The sequence below is a fragment of the Lepisosteus platostomus genome, chromosome 25, assembly GCF_059453375.1.
Source record: "Lepisosteus platostomus isolate fLepPlt1 chromosome 25, fLepPlt1.hap1, whole genome shotgun sequence".
NCBI lineage: Eukaryota > Metazoa > Chordata > Actinopteri > Semionotiformes > Lepisosteidae > Lepisosteus > Lepisosteus platostomus.
The window spans coordinates 15,224,274-15,240,402 of NC_142635.1; the positions used below are offsets into that span (position 1 = coordinate 15,224,274).

The 16,129-nt window shown below is 44.8% G+C and overlaps 1 protein-coding gene across 2 annotated transcripts; it reads left to right on the forward strand.

Annotated features, from left to right (window-relative positions):
- Positions 1–1,450: 1,450 nt before the first annotated feature.
- Positions 1,451–13,739, forward strand: ccdc15 (coiled-coil domain containing 15). Of its 2 annotated transcripts, XM_088619646.1 has the most exons (11): positions 1,451–1,802; positions 3,334–3,483; positions 3,893–4,084; positions 4,404–4,520; positions 5,325–5,483; positions 6,075–6,194; positions 7,105–7,208; positions 8,465–8,659; positions 10,183–10,331; positions 11,933–12,086; positions 12,460–13,739. In XM_088619646.1, the coding sequence occupies exons 1-10, from the start codon at positions 1,602–1,604 to the stop codon at positions 12,049–12,051; spliced, it is 1,506 nt and encodes a 501-aa protein (XP_088475772.1). In that variant the 5' UTR covers positions 1,451–1,601; the 3' UTR covers positions 12,052–12,086; positions 12,460–13,739. The 2 variants fall into 2 exon arrangements, with proteins under 2 accessions (XP_088475772.1, XP_088475771.1); XM_088619645.1 differs by having other exon boundaries at positions 1,452–1,802; positions 11,933–13,739.
- The last annotated feature ends 2,390 nt before the right edge of the window (positions 13,740–16,129 follow it).

Sequence of the window (16,129 nt, forward strand, 5' to 3'; positions counted from 1 at the left end):
ACTCGGGGGTGGGCGCGATGTTGGCGCAGGAGGGGCCAGAGGGCCTGTCTTCCAGCCCAGGGACTTACTGTAGTTTGGGGGTACAGCCCTAAGCTGGCGCTGTCGTGGGAGGGGCCCGCTGTGGTCCTCGGGGTGGTGGGACAGGTCTGCTGCCAGGGCCGGTTGCGAAACCGGGGGAGAGTGGTGGTCCTACACCGAGACCGCCTGGCACCCTACTGGGTCCGGGAGGACGAGCCCCGCAGGGAGACTCCAGAGGGGCAGCCGGGGCCGGAGCCGGCCGACAATGGGGTGACCGTGGATCGCCAGCTACCACCGCGGCGGTCCCTCGCGCAGGGCTCCACAGCCATTAGCTGACTTTGAGTACAGCCTGAGGGGAGTGTTCGACGTCTGCGGGACGCCAGGCGCTTCAGGTGGGGGCAGTGAAGCGGGAGGAAGTGCACCTAGGCGCCGAGGGAACAGCAAAGCAGGCTGGGAGTTGTAGGCGGGGGGAGTCCGAAGGTCTATAAGATGACCAGCAGCTGACCCTGCTCATGTAAATAGAACTGTGTTAGTCTGAAGCTTAGTGCAACACAAGTGTGCAGTGTCTGTTAAAGAGTTACCACCCTAAAACTGTGTACGTGTTCCGTCGATTCCCTGATGTGTGTGAAAATCCTGTGGTTGGTGCTCTTGTAAAGGAGGATAAAAGCTGGTGCTTGTGTGCCTACTTTGTCTCCGCTTGCCCTTTCTCCTGCACGAACCCGAGAGCGTTACAATACTACAATATTTAAAGAGGGTGAAAAAGATGTTTTGCATTTTCCAGACAGATTATTTTTCGTGCGTGTTGCTCTGATTAAAATGTACGCTTGAACACAGTTTTAATTTATATTACATTTAACACATTTCATTTAAAAATTATTTGCAATGTTTTCGTGCAGTAAATGGCTTTTCTTAGTGCCGCTGACCTTATGTTTGATACTGTAATTCGGTTTTCTGGATAATCCACTTGGAAAATAACATAGTATCATACAGCAAGCGCTTTGCTTATGTCACATGTATGCTTAATTCACTGGCATTGGTTTAAACATAAGACAACGACTCTCCTTTCCAGTGATTTTAAACCGCGACATTATTTTTTGTACGTTCTTCTGATCAATAAAGCCCTGACCTCAACGTGGCTGTTCAGTTATTTCAGTCATTTAAACAAAATTATTTTTCTTTTGTTATATTTTTGGACAAAAAATGCTTAATCATTTTACGACTATCAATTTCATATTCGAGTTATCTATACGTAACAACACAAAACTATTAAAGTAGTTCTCCGGAACTAAGTTCAATCAACAAGCGTTTCTTTCAAGAAGAGCTCAAGGACGCAATGTAGGCGTGGTTTTTAGACGCTTGATTTTGATTGGCACAAATGAAAACGTATGGACAGGCAGGATGGCTGAGCTGTAACCAATGGGGCGTTAGGAGGTGGGCTCTATGCCCGTTGCGAAGGCGGTGGCGTCCTTCCCTGCAGAAGTTTGAACTGTTAGTCTGGGAGGAGCGCCGATTCGTCGGACGTTGGTTCAGTGTAACCGGCTAGGAGGCTGCTTTACCTTCGTGTGAGTTTAGAGGACCGGACGATGAGTCCTGCCGAGAAGCGAGCCTCGGGCCCTGTCAGGGCATCAGTACACAGCCGCAAAAGCGAGAACCAGCCCGCCTCGATGAGACCCAAAGCCCTGAGACTGGTCGTGAACCAGAAGGTGCTTGCCGAGAGGAACCAGGCAGTGATGCCCGTGGGAGCCTGGGTGGAGATCGGCCAAGACTACCAGGAGCACCCCGCTGTAAGTACTGCAGCGCCTTTGGGCACCTGTGTGAACAGGAGATTAGACATCGATGTGTGAGACCCGTCAGAGTGGTGTCGAAACCACTACATTCAACACGATTTAACATCCCGTAGCTCAGTGCTGTGCTGTAAATGTTGTCAGTATTCCGTGCTTGGGTTGTCACGTTTTGTATCGGGGTTTGTGATCGTACTGCATGTGAAAACAAACTAATGTAGTATTAAAAAGACTTGCACAGAGTAATGCGCATTCATACTGTCTCTGCAGTTCTCTGGCAAGATACTGGATGTTGACGTTTGACCGGTGGGTTGTCCTACACTCATACAGAACGCGTTCTTGTCGGGATATTAGGACATCATGGGAAAAGTGGCGTTCAGCGGTTCCGAAGAGACGTGTTAAGTGACTTAATCGGCTTTCATTTCACTAGTCAATAATAATAAACCCCGATGTGTCTATACTGGTCAGTTCTGTAGAGTCTATTCTACATGAGAAGTCGTCGACAGGTGGTGCTATAAGAGCATGCTACTGTTTTCATTGTTATCATCAGAACAAATGAACAATTAATAATAATAATTGCTTCAAGTTCAAGTTTATTGTCATTACACTCATATACATGGTATATGGTATAACGAAATGCTATTTAGCTAGCTCTCGGACATAAGTAGTACAAAGAGAAAAAAACGCAACAACAACAAAAATACAATTGTGTAGCAAAAAAAAGACAGAGACAACAGGCAGTGTGCAAAAAACAACAACAGATGATGTGCAAAAAACAACAACAGGCAATGTGCAAAAAACAACAACAGGCAATGTGCAAAACAACAAAAAAGTAACAGGTTATGTGCAAAAATGCTTACACTTATATAGCGCTTTTCTGGACTCCCCTCCACCACCACCTGGATGATGCACCAGAACTCTCCCCACACATCAGCTATCAGTGGGGAGGAGAACAGGCCATGATTGGTACAGGCCAGGGAGAAGTTTATCCAGAAAACTGGGGTAACACCCCCAGAAGCAACCTTAGCTTACCCAGGAGTCTCCCTTCCTGGTACTGACCAGGCTCATACCTGCTGAGCTTCAGCAGGTTGTCAGTTGTGAATTGCAGGGTGATGTGGCTGCTGGCAATATCATATAAAGCCCATTAGACATTTTTTCTTTCTTCAGGCGCCAATGTCTCTGTTTAATTTATAAACATTTCTCTGGAATGTATCATTTTCATGAAGAAATACTGCTTCTGGTGGTAATGTTACAAGGAATCGTTTGAAACAGCACAAAGATAATAGGTTGCGTTCTGGAATCAGTATTTGGACATTTTCTGAGTCGGGTTACAACAACATCTTCTTAAGCAGAGAAATTTGGGTTGAGGAATCTGGCCCGTCCGGCTCCGGTTTTGTAGCCTTAAGTCATCCTGGGAACTGAGACCCAGTGAGATGCAGCCGCTCCCGGGTGGGTGAGACCGAGAGCCGTGCCTCGGAGAAAAGGGCTGGCGCAGCTGGGCGCGCGGTGATGCCTGCCCCCCCCCGCCCGACAGATTCAGGCCGTGCTGCTGGAGGAGATGCTGTCGGAAGTGAGCCGGGAGAAGACGGAGAGCCTGCGCAGGTTCCAGGCCGAGGTGCGGCGCCGCGTGGCCCAGCAGGCCCAGGCGCGGAAAAGGCGCCAGCTGCAGAAGTCCTACGAAGTGGTAAGACCACCCACATACAGTATCGATTAATGAATAGGTAACATCCTCCTATTAGCAGTTAATTAGCTGTCATTTCTATGTAACCTGCGAAACGCTGCAGGCTCTGTTGTTCACACACCTTTCCAACAAACACCGATTCCACAGGCACTGGGCAGTGTTCCTTCAGCTGTTCTCTGATACTTGTATTTCTTGGCTGAAACATGGATCAAAACGCACAAATACACAGGGAATTAATGGAATACCCAAAAGTATGGAATACCATTACCCAAAAATATGTTTTTACCATGTCTTATGTAGTGCCTTTGCTCTGGTTTATTTAAACCTCAAACCTCTGCAGGAGAATTAAGGCCTGAGGCCTGGAAGCAGGCTGGCAGGGATGTGTTTCAGACTCTCTGTCCTTGCCTCGTAGGCGGAGCATGAAGGAAGAGTTGTCCAGCAGTCATGTGATGCTGCCCAGCGCCTGACCCCCCGCAAGAACATGTGTACCTCCGACCACCAGGGGGAGCTGGCCATCTGCGGCCCTGGTTCCCGCTGGGTGAGCGCCCAGGGCCTGGGGGCTGGCGACACAGACAGTGGTGCCTTCCAGCAACAAGAACACCAGGTGAGAGCAGAGAGGGAATATGTCAGGGTTTGGACTCCTGGGGCAAATTCTGATCCTGGGAAGTATCAATAATGAACCTGAAGGGTACCTCTGTACCACCACATGTGGCTTGCAGCATTTATGTTGAATGCATTGTAACTCGGCAAATGGTACTCATAAATTTGTCTGAGTGAGATGCACAATGATAAAATCAGGACAGAATACGCGGTGTAATGAAGTGATTCATCTGTTTAAGAATCGCAGCGAATGCTGTGCTGCAAAAATCTCTTGTGAAGATGTGATCTGAAGGAAATTTGATGTGTTTTTGTGTCTCTCTCAGCTCGGCAAAGTGCTGAAGCAGGTCAGGCGCAGACTGGCTTCCTGTCAGACCATCTCTGCCGGGAAGCTAACATCAGAACTCCCAGGAGGCATCTGGAGGGTTTCGCCAACCAGGGATGTAAGTCTACACCCTGAAACCTTTCTGTCATGCTGGGTGCCAACTCTTTGTTTTGAATTAAGGGCACAGAATTAGTTCTGCATTCTCTTTCATCGTCTGGTATTATGCAACTAAACATAGAGCAAGAATCACCATTGCAGAAACATCAGCTCAGTGCAGTGCAGCTTTTTTATATGCTTTCCCCCTAAAGATTTTCCTGAGTAAGCATATTAGCAAACATCTGCAAAGAGTTTTTGATAAAGTGCTGGCCAATTGCCCTATCAGAGCACTCTCATGTGATCGTCTCATTTCTTAATCTTTGCTCTTGAGCCGAAGTTTTCATTTCCTTGTAACTTTCTCTCCCCTGACCTGGATTAGAGAAGTGTTCTTCTGTTGTGGTGTTTCTTTTAATCTAACAGTAATCTAACAGCTCACCTTCAGTCCTTCTTAGATTTTGCTGTGTGTGCAAAAAAACACAGATCTCTTTTGCAGTGGTCTGTTGAGGTCTTTTCATATTAATTAATATAACTGACCAGCTGATTAGATTGTTTCTTTAGTTTAATCTTACTTTCAAATGAGATGTAAAGACCTTTTCTAAGAATTAAATACAGCGACCATGATTTTAATAATGCTGCTCCTGGTTAACCCACTTGACCTATGCTTCTACTGTCGCAATACTCTTTTTGTTGTTTTTTTTGAGTTGAAATTCAGCCAAAGTGCAGCTCCAAGGAGATTTTAAGTTTTCAGTCTGGTAAATTGAGTGTAGCTGTAGAAAATGCCTTGCAAGAAGCTTATACCTGCTGGCATCTTTCTCGCACTGTCTAGAAGCCAGTATCCCGTCTGCTGCCCCCTGCTGGAGAAGGGGAGGAGGAGCCAGAGGAGGAGGTCCCACTGAGTGGCCAGCATGATCTCCCTTTGGGCCTAGAGGAGGCAGGGCCCCCTGAGGGCCACAGCGGCAAGACGGTCACCTTCCAGAGCCAGCAGGTGAGTGGACAGGGCTGCTGTCTGGGTCCCCTGAGGCTCTGTGCCAGCAGACACACATGCCTTTCAGTTCACACAATGTTCCTAATTATTTTTTGGGTTTAATGCGCCTCGGCAGTTTATATAGTTTGCTATTAGAACACACTTGATAAACTTGGGCACGGCTACCAACAGCAACGTGACAGGGTGTTCGAGTCCATATGCACTGCGACTTACAAACTGCAATTCTAAAAACCTTTCAGAAATAAGTGTGAGATTTGTTTTTATCTGCTCAATCCTCGGGTTGGAAGGGCTCCCAGAACACAGCACCACCAGCAGAGGCTAAAATATTTGCCTCTTCCCTTTGTGCGGTAAATAAGTCACTTTCAAATGCATGCTGTAGGTGACCCGGCTTTAATAAAAAGGGAAAGTTTCAAATTTAAATGCATGGGTTTCAAAGCTCTCAGAGAAGCTGGAAAACTAACACTGGTCTCTAAACAGAATTCAGTTTTTAAACATTTAGACTCGCCACCTTTCTCTCTTGTGCAGTGCATGGTGTTGCTAGTTGCCAGTCCTGTTTGTGACCCCTCGAGTTTGCTCTCCTCTGTCTCTTAGCTATGTGAGCGGATGTTGAGAGAGCCCTATCCCACTGGTCCCAGCCCGGGATTCAGCACAGACTACAGAGCGACCCAGGTCCTCTGGCCCAGAGAGGATCAGGAGGAGCTCAAGAGACAGGTAAATACAGGCAGGCTCCACTCCTTACTCTGGACTGACAGAGTGGGTTTGAATTGGACACTGCTGTTGTACTCTCTCTAACCTGACTACTCCAGCTCCCCATCACTCACAAAAAGGGGCTCAGTCTGAGTCTGAAAGGTGAGTATTCCCGACTGTGGCTATGCGGACAGCAGTGCTGGGATAACCCTGCATTGGAACACAGGGTCCCATCCAAGGGACGTATCGTGCTCTCAGTCCTCTTAACACCAGAGGACAAGCTCTATATATTCCTGTCCAGTCATTCAGCCTAGGAAAGTCATATAAACTAGATCTCAATTGAAGGGTTTTGACATTTGCCTTAATATGTGTGCTGCTGAATGCATATAAAAAAATAACGAGAGATCATCTATTTCGGTTCCTTCTCCTATGTGCATGAGTAACGAAAGGCACAGATGTTTTTTTAATAATTGAGTTGTTTCAGTTCCTCCTCTGAGTATCAGTAAAGTTATGTGTGTGCTGTAAAGCTAAAGAAATGACAATTCTTTTTCCATTATGCCTGCAGGTCACAAGTAAATACTAAAGCAAGGAAATACTAAATAATAAAGCACCTACAGAATTTAGTATGCTCTGGCTTTAATACTGTAGTCTCTTTGCATCTTTTTTTACATGGATGTTCTGTAAAATGTTTATATTTACTTAATCTTTACTTAAACACACCTACTTCAGAGAGGCAAACAAAGCCCTGGTGTCAATGAAAGCGTTGCATGTCCTGTTTGTCACAGTGTCATGTATGATGACAGCTGTATTTCTTTGCGGCCAGGCCATGTGTGCCATGCATACTGCTTGGGATATAAAAACGCAAAAGCTGAAGGAAAAGTTTTGAAAACAAAGCCCCGATCGTCCCTCAGCAGCAGATCTCTGGTTCTTCCAGCGTCAGTCTCAGTTCCTGATGTACCGCCGCCTCTTCATGGACATGGAGAGGGAGCAGGTGAAGGAGCAGAGGCGCCACAGGGAGCACCTGCAGAGAATTGCCAGGTGGGGTCATCCACAGTTGTTTCAACGTTTCCCCCTTCAACAGCAGTGTCGTACTTGCACAACAATCTGTCCTACATCTTCCACTGAATTGGACAGGTTCGGTATTACAGAGGCTCAGACATGGACAGGTCTAAGGAGCAAGGAAAAACATTAGCCAGTCATCCTGCAACTCACAACCCACTGAAGCTCAGCAGGTGTAAGGCTGGTCAGTACCTGGATGAGGGACTCCTGGGAAAGCTAAGGCTGCTGCTGGAATTGGTGTTAGTGAGGCCAGTAGGGAGTGCTCGCTGTGTGGTCTGTGTGGATCCTAATGCCCCAGTTTAGTGATGGAGACACTATACTGTAAAAAAGACGCCGAACTTTACATGAGATGTTATACTGAGGTCCTAACTCTCCATGTTTATTAAAAATCCCAGGTCATTTCTTGAGAGTAGGGGTGTTATCCTGGTCTTCTGCCCAAATTTCCTCCTCGCCCTTACCAATCATGGCCTCCTAATAATCCCCATCAATGAATTGGCTTCATCATTATGTTCTCCTCCCTACTGATAGCAGCACTTTGGCTGCCTTCGTATCCTCCAGGTGGAGGCTAGTCATTGGTGGTGGTGGAGGGGAGTCCCCATTACCTGTGAAGTGCTTTAAGTGGAGTGTCCAGAGAAGCACTATAAAATTGTAAGGAATTATTATTAAACACATCCCAGAGACTCGTGTCCACTCCCTCCCCTGCATTTTATCAGCTTCTGCAATGAGCCCTGTTTATCTTTTGCTCTCTTCACCCTTTCTCTTAGAGGGAAGGAGTGACGATCAGTGTGATAAATTATGCTGCCTTTTTACATAGATGAATGCTAGAGCTGCATGCAATATATACTGTATATATGGTGGAACTGAAAAGAAAACCTTTAAAGAGATATAGTTTATTAAATCTTAAACTGTACAGTGACACGAGTCACAAGTAAAACTGAGAAATATATACTAAATGCAGACAGTTAAAGTAAGTCATATTAATGGTTGCTGCATATTAATAGTCCATTTGAAAATGGTTTTGATTGTGATATATACCGCACTAAAAATAGGGGTTTGATTCTTATTTTTTGTGTAAGTTGCTTTGTCTCTCACCATCTAGCTACATGGGCAAATCATCACCCTGGCCCCTCGATCTGAAGTGTGAACTTCAAGTCAAGACTTTGTGTTGCTTCAGTTATAATTAACAAATGTCTGTGAAAAGTATCTCAGCATGAGCCTCTTCTCTGCTCCTGCAGGATCAAGGCAGACAAGGAGCGACAGAGGAGGGAGGAGGAGAGGCGAATGGAGAGACTGACAGAGCCGGAAGGAGAGGGGAGAGACCCCACAGAGAGGGAGTGCGAGGTCCTGGAGCGACTCAGGCTGGAGGAAGAGGAGGCCCAGGAGGAGAAGGAGAGGAGGGAGAAAGCGCAGAAAGACAGGGAGGTCACCAGGTACCCCTTCACACAGTCACAGGAGATGAGCAGTCACAGGAGATGCCATAGTCCTGTTGTTGGGCATGGGGAGGATCAGTACTACCTCCTGGTCAGTCCCTGCCTGCAGAAAACTCTGATTATTACTCACCCCGGTGTCCTGGCCAAACCTCCCCCTGGCCTTTCCCAATCATAGCCTCCTAATGATCCCCATCTCTGAACTGGCTTCGTCATTCTGATCTCCTCCCCACTGAGAGCTGGTGTGTGGGGAGAGTTCTGGTGCATCATCCAGGTGGGGCTGCACACTGGTGGTGGTGGAGGGGATCCCCATTACCTGTAAAGCACTTTGAGTGGAGTGTCCAGAAAAGCGCTATATAAGTGTAAGGAATTTTTTTTATTATTATTCACCTAGAGAATTTATTTAAAATTAGTTACAGCAACCTTTAATATTCTTCTTAAGAGGACAGTATCAAGTGTGCTATAAAATAAGTTGAGTATGCACTTATTTAACCTTTAAATACCTGAGAAGTGAAATCAGTTATGGAAAATTGATGTGTCATCAACTTAACGCATAAAACTGTCTTTATCAAATGTTTTATTAGGGGAAAAATGCAGAGGGATATTTGCAGAGCACAAGATTATAGGGAAGCAAATCCCATTTTTATAGGAGACTATTAATGCTTTATTATTAGGCTTTAATCTGTGTCTCTATTGCCTTAACGTACTACTAGTGGTTAGGAAATCCACAGCTTCAGATGATTTCCCCATTATAACCTCATGAACAACTCAACGTCTGTCTCAAGAAAACAGCTTTATCTTTGCTTTCATTGAGCTCCAAAGGCCTTTAGTATTTGATTTGTGCTGGCAGCTGATAAGTTAAATCAAGTCATGAAGTTATCAGTTAACATTGATTTTACCTCAGCAGTCCTCCAAAACTTTAACTTTACATACTTGAAGGAGGTACAATGAGTTCTTTATCCTTTTAATTAAAAAAGCACTCAAGTGCTCGGTATCGGAGGTATGCAGTAGCCTTGCTTGAGCAGTTTACTTGAGGTCAACTGGGAGTCCTTCAGGCTGATACCACAAAGGCTGAGCGTGGTTTCTAGGGATTCTCAGTTAAAACCACAAATGGTATGCTTTAGCCATCTGAAAGTGAATGGCACTGTGCTTGATAATGGCACTGTGCAATGATAATGCATTACCCCCTGCATCTGAAGCAAAGCTGTGCACTAATTTATTAATGCTGACATGGTAAGTTGAGCTACATGTCAACTGCACCTCTTCTTTGATTATTGAGCACTCGCTCTTTCTAACAAGTGGCCATTAAAGATGTTGTAATAAATGAACTAATTCAAAAGGTAACAAACTGACATCTGCTGTTTAGTCTTGGGTGATGGGTCATCTTAGACTGTTAAATCAAAACTAAATATTGGGAAGCTGTTCCAGATTGGTGGAGGTTATAAAGGAATTGTCATTGGCATGTTTTATAATAAATCCAGAAAGTAAAATTGGTTTAGTAAGAGTCCACTTCTGCTCTGGCACAGGTTCATGGAGGCTCTGCGGGCTCAGATGAGTGAGAAGATGAAGCTCGAGAAGGCTGAGCTGCCCCCTCTCTGCTGTTGTGGAGACGGCTTCTGGGATACACACCCCGACACCTGTGCCAACAACTGTGTCTTCTACAGGAACCCCAGAGGTACAGTCAGGGCCAAGGACAGTCCTGCCCGTTGTCATTTGGAGCAGGGAGGGACGAACCCCACCCGCCAGCTGGGCTGAAATCCGAAAACAGGAGGACCCCCTCCCCTCTCTCTATTTCTCAAGGTCTTTCTCATGCTCGTTTGAGCATGGGGAACAAATCAACCCCATGTGAGCTGTCTTGAGGTGTTTAAAAATCCTTGCCTTTCCTGGAATGTGGATTCTGTAGTTCTCGCTGGAGCTTCACAAAGCCTGCCGTAGTCAGAGGAAATACCTGAGGGTCTCTGTCAGGTGTTTGTGGGATCTATGATGATCGTCAAATCATTGCTAGCATGACATTTAGTACAGAAGTCATTTAAACGTAAAACCTGTAAGGGAGAATAAGGCAATAACAGATTTTTGGGATTGTATTTTTAATAATAATAATAATTGCTTACAATTATATAGTGCTTTTCTGGACACTCCACTCAAAGCTCTTTACAGGTAATGGGGATCCCCTCCACCACCACCAGTGTGCAGCCCCACCTGGATGATGCGGCGGCAGCCATAGTGCGCCAGAACGCTCCCCACACATCAGCTATCAGTGGGGAGGAGAGCAGAGTAATGAAGCCAGTTCATAGATGGGGATTATTAGGAGGCCATAATTGGTAAGGGCCAATGGGAAATTTGACCAGGAGGCCGGTGTTACACCCCTACTCTTTTTAAGAAATGCCCTGGGATTTTTAATGACCACAGAGAGTCAGGACCTTGGTTTTACGTCTCATCTGAAGGACGGCGCCTGTTTTCAGTATAGTATACCTATCTTATACTGGGGCATTAGGACCCACGTGGACCACAGGGTGAGCACCCCCTGCTATCTCCACTAACACCTCTTCCAGCAGCAACCTTAGTTTTTCCCAGGAGTCTCCCATCCAGGTACTGACCCGGCTCACACCTGCTTCAGTGGGTTGCTACCATTAACGCCTCTTCCAATTTAAATTGTCAGGTTCCCGTCACACAGCTTGTATCGTATTGCACGGCTGAGCTACTGAAACTGCAGCCCTTCCAGTCCACTCTGCGTATACTGCACTACTTTGATACAACCGGCTCCTCAGTGGCTCTTCCTAAATTTCGATTGAGCTACAAGGTCTGAGCTGGCTGTAGCCACATTTAATCACGGAGTAGATTGGATGGGCTGCAATTTGAGTATCCCCGTTGTGCTGCGCTGCTGTTTTAATTAAGCGGATCTGTTTCCTCCTTACATTTGGTCACTGTGACAACATACTGTAATTCCGTAAAACACATGAATGCTGTAAATTAGCCCCACTTGGAAATGGATTTCAGGATTCACAGAACACAAAAACATCGATCTGAATTCAGGCACTATTACACACAGAATCATACAAGTGCACCTCTCCAAACTCATTTTGCCTTAAGAAACCCATTTAAATCTTAAGGGCATCTCCAGGCTTACATGTGTGGTAAGTGAAAGCCTACATTTGCATGGAACCCATCAGAAGCAATGGATTCCCTCTCTCATGAGTAGGTCCCAAAACAGACCCGTGTCGTCGACCCCCCCCACAGCAGCTAACCTGCACCTCTCTCCCCCCCCCCCCCTTCCAGCTTATGCCCGCGCGCTGCAGTCGGTGCTGTCCTGCTGTGATCTGTGGGAGGCGAACCCAGGCCAGCGAGCGTCTGCAAGGAGGATCGCTTCCGCGCAAACACAGCCCCCCAGGAAGTAGGCTCTGGAGCAGGGACGGGGCTGCAGCCCGTCTCGGTAAAAACCGGCCTGTGGCAAGCGCGCAGGACACAGCACTTCGGCTCCCTTCTTTTTTTTTTTGGTAATCTGAACCATTTCTTTAACGATTTTGAGGTTCCTGCTCCCAACACGTGTTGGGACATGTGACACGTGTACAACACGCGTACGTGAAAGCACGTACGTTTTCAGGGCAGTGAATGGGTCCGACGGCAGAGCATTGTCCTTGTGACCCCCTGTTGGCCCCAACTCTCCTGGGGAAAGGTGGTACGTCATGGTCAGCTCCGTCATTGAGAAGGGACAAAGACTGTCGGACGCGTATTAATGAAGCAGTTCCTCTTAGTTTAGTTGTTTTTGCATCCAGTTGTACTTTTTCCTTGTTCCTGTTTTCTAGGATGATTAATAGGAGACTCGTGTATCTCAAGAGGACGTTTTTTGATGCTACTAGCTGAGGAGGAATGACACCAATTAGCTAGACTGATCGTGGAGCACCCACACTATGTGAAGAAGTGCCTACAGAGAGACAGTTGTTTAGTCTCTTAGTTCCGGTGGCCAGTTGTGTAGAAAACTCCTCAAGTTTCCCCTTAACTGCTTTTGGAGTAAATTTCACAGAGCATCTGAACACTAATGGTCAATGTGCTTGTTAAGGAAAAGGTTCTCCATGCTTAATATGTAATATAATCACTTTCATACCAAAATGTAAAAGGAAGGGAAAAGCCCACATTATGTCCCATTGTTTCTGAGGGCTGTAACGTAGTAGGAGATCAGGCCATTTCCTCAGTGTGCTGCGCTGTGGGATAGAAGATGTTAGTGTTGGTGCCTGTGCCTCTGGTATGCTGATGAAAGCAACAGCATATCTGGCTAACATGTCACTTCAGACAGCCTCAAACGGTTCACATGCAATAACTGGTAGATAAAAAATTAAATCAACAAAAGGAAATGTGAATCAGGCCACAAATAGCAGCAAAAAACTACCTGCATTTTATGGGTTGGTTGAGATGTCCATAACCGTGTGAACTGACCATCTGTTAGGACAATGCTCTAGTTTTGTAGTAGAGTGGTATATAATTACCTGTTTATTTATGTGTTTCATGTAACAGCCACAGAACCTGAAAACATTCATAAACCTGTTAAGGAAACTAAGATGCAGATAAATTCTGTGTTATCACTGAACCTTTTACAACACCTTTGTTTGGTGACCAAAGTCTGCTGTTGATTGCTAAACTAAACAGACTGCAACTAAAAGTGCAAACTACTGTAAACCTGATATGTGTTGTGAATGTGGTGGATTAGAAATTCTGAATTCTGACTATGGGCGCGTGACATGTAGCAGAAATGAATTTAATACTCCGTGTTTCTTTCATGCTGGTCGTTTTGTGTTTGGTCCAGTGAAATGGACTGGTGAGCACAAGAATACAATCTCAAAAACAATTCACATGTATCAACACCTCCTGTTACGAGAGTGAAACGCTGCATCTGCACACTTGCAGCTATATGAAACTATGAGACTCATTTTAATGAAGAAATTCCCATCATTAATGAATGTTTAAAATCAGGGTGGTGTTCTTTGCTTGTTGTGTTTTGTGAAATAGTTGCCAAAGCTTTTGTGTTGTTGGTTTTGTTTAAATCTTCAAAAATTCAATATCAATTAAAAAGAAGATCATTTTTATAGAAGTGTTTTTTTGTGAAAACAGATAATGCCGTTCTGCCCTCTTTTAGCAATGATAATATTTTGTCATTTTTTTCTGTTCTCTTAGCTGTTAGCCTTGTAGACTCATGTTGGCTCCTTTTGCTTATTTTTTATTTTTCTTTTATTGCAGAAATCTGACAGAGCAATATCTCAAATTTACCCTGTGCCTCTTACTTTTCCCATATTCTGAAAAATATTATTATAAATGTGGGGGTTACGAAACTGGTGAAATTCAGGATTTGACCAAGCGGTTTAGTCAGTCAGTGAAACAATTATTCATAACCCCCAACTTGTACCTGATTTCTAACCATATACCTGAGCGGCTTTTTTAACTAGAGGCACGTGAATTCTTTATTCTCTGGCACAGCTTTGTTGAGAGGAGTAATAATAAAAGTTACATTATATTCAGTATTTACAGACAAGGTGTTTCAGAGGCCTATCATTCTGGTCACCCAGAAAGCCCCAGACTGCTACTAAGCACTAAATTCTTAATATGCCTACAGAGGCCACATAAGAGATGAGCTGCCTTCTAACTGAATACAATGCAACCTACAGTGAGATCTCTTTATGCACCCTGGATGCCACAAAATAAATGGGAGCTTATATCCCTATCCATAAAATGCACCTTAATCAGGAAAGACGTTTCTATCTGAGGTATCTTTTACACCTCTAATAAGGTTCAAATACTTTGCTCCAGTCAGGTTTGGTTTTGGATGATCAAGAAGTAGGGGCTCTCGCCTGGCGCAAGCTTCAAGTCCCAACTCCTCTGGATTCCTGTTCCTTTTTCCTGCTCTCCATGTTTCTTCTTTTTTCTTTCCCTCTTTCTCTCTCCTACTACTCGCTTAATGTGAACTTTTACTGAGTCTTTCTGCCCTGCTCATTTGCAGTCTTTAATCCACAACTTCACTAGGCATTCGAAGATCAACTTTACAATTGTTTCTGCTCAAGGGACCCCCAGACCTCAGCACACATCTTCTCTGCTTTGAAGCTAGAAGTGTTTACTCTTCCCAGTGTCACAAACTTTATCTGAAAATCTAAGTCACACTTCTCAGTCAACCAAAGCAATATTTACAAAACAGCTGATGTATTTTACATAGAACTAACACAGTTCAAGATTTGGAACTACTCCCATTACTGCAGACACCCTGGGGCTGTGAGACAGGTCAGATTTTACAGAAGGTAAATCATCTAAAATGCAAATTGAGAACAGGCATATACAGTAAAGTACATCTACTTTGTTTCGGCAAACCTAGGGATATTTAAGGTAAAGCTAAAAAAGTGTTTGAAAATTAAAACATGCATTATTCTGTCTTTTTATTCTATAGGCAAGATATAACTTAGATCTTAATAACTAAGCTGCCACAACCTTTGTCATGTAGGGATGCAAGAACAGATGTTGAAAACCAAATGGGTATAGCTGCTTTACTGGAAAGTTAAGATTCCAAGCTTGCTGATTGTGAAACAACCAGTTCCAGCACACCATTCAGATGTGTCTTATTTCATACGGAATGGTTTTGCTCTTTCTTCTTAATGAGAGAAGGAAAGCTACACCCAGATTGTACGTCTCAACACAGAGCTACATCTCCTGCTGAGCTCTCCAGCATCAGATGACCCAGGGCAGTGGGCGACACCTGATCGTGCACCAGCTGTCTGTGTCCCGCTTACTGGCCTTGTCTGGTGGAAAATATGAAGCAGTTCTTATCTGAGCAGTTTTAGTTCCCTAAGTCAAAATGGGAAGTCATGTCACGTTCTCCTCTCCTTACCTCTAATTCTATAATTATGTGGTTCTTACAGGAACTGCAATTGGTGTGTGTTTCTCAGAGCCTCTACATCCAGGTGACTCAGACTGGGGTGAGAGGGACTCAGAATACTTCAGTATTGTTCACGGTTGTCCACAAATCTGATGGATTACCATAAATAGCAGTCTGGTCCTTGCAGAGGTTGTGGGATTATGCATGTCCTGTTGCAGGAGCTTCAGATAACCAGCGCTTAAGGGTCAGGTTTAGCTTTTTGCTTTTTGTTTTAGCATCCTGTGCATTTACCTGCTCGTTCGACAAAGAAACAGTTTTTTTTAACTGTAATAAAACCGGACATTTCACAGCCCAGATACTGTACGTTCACAGCATAATAAAGAGAGCAATAGAATAACAGGCAGCTCTGTTCAAGATGCCGTTTAAGAGAGTAAAACTACCAAAACCTGCATACAAATAGGAGGCCATGACATTTATATTTTATCGAAGCTGGGCATCATAAGAAATAATGCTTGATTGTGCATCTGTATATAGAGTGCGCCATGTCACGGTTTCCCCTAGACCAACTCGTTAAGTGCATTTCTGTATGTTTCAATAACCTCCTGCAAATGTGATGGATTTCA

Bases quoted from the DNA above. Each gene is read 5' to 3' on its own strand.
- ccdc15 (XM_088619646.1), top strand. From the start codon at position 1,602: ATGAGTCCTGCCGAGAAGCGAGCCTCGGGCCCTGTCAGGGCATCAGTA. The intron at 3,484-3,892 runs GTAAGACCACCC...CTTGCCTCGTAG, and splicing joins TGCAGAAGTCCTACGAAGTG to GCGGAGCATGAAGGAAGAGT. The intron at 8,660-10,182 runs GTACCCCTTCAC...GCTCTGGCACAG, and splicing joins AAAGACAGGGAGGTCACCAG to GTTCATGGAGGCTCTGCGGG.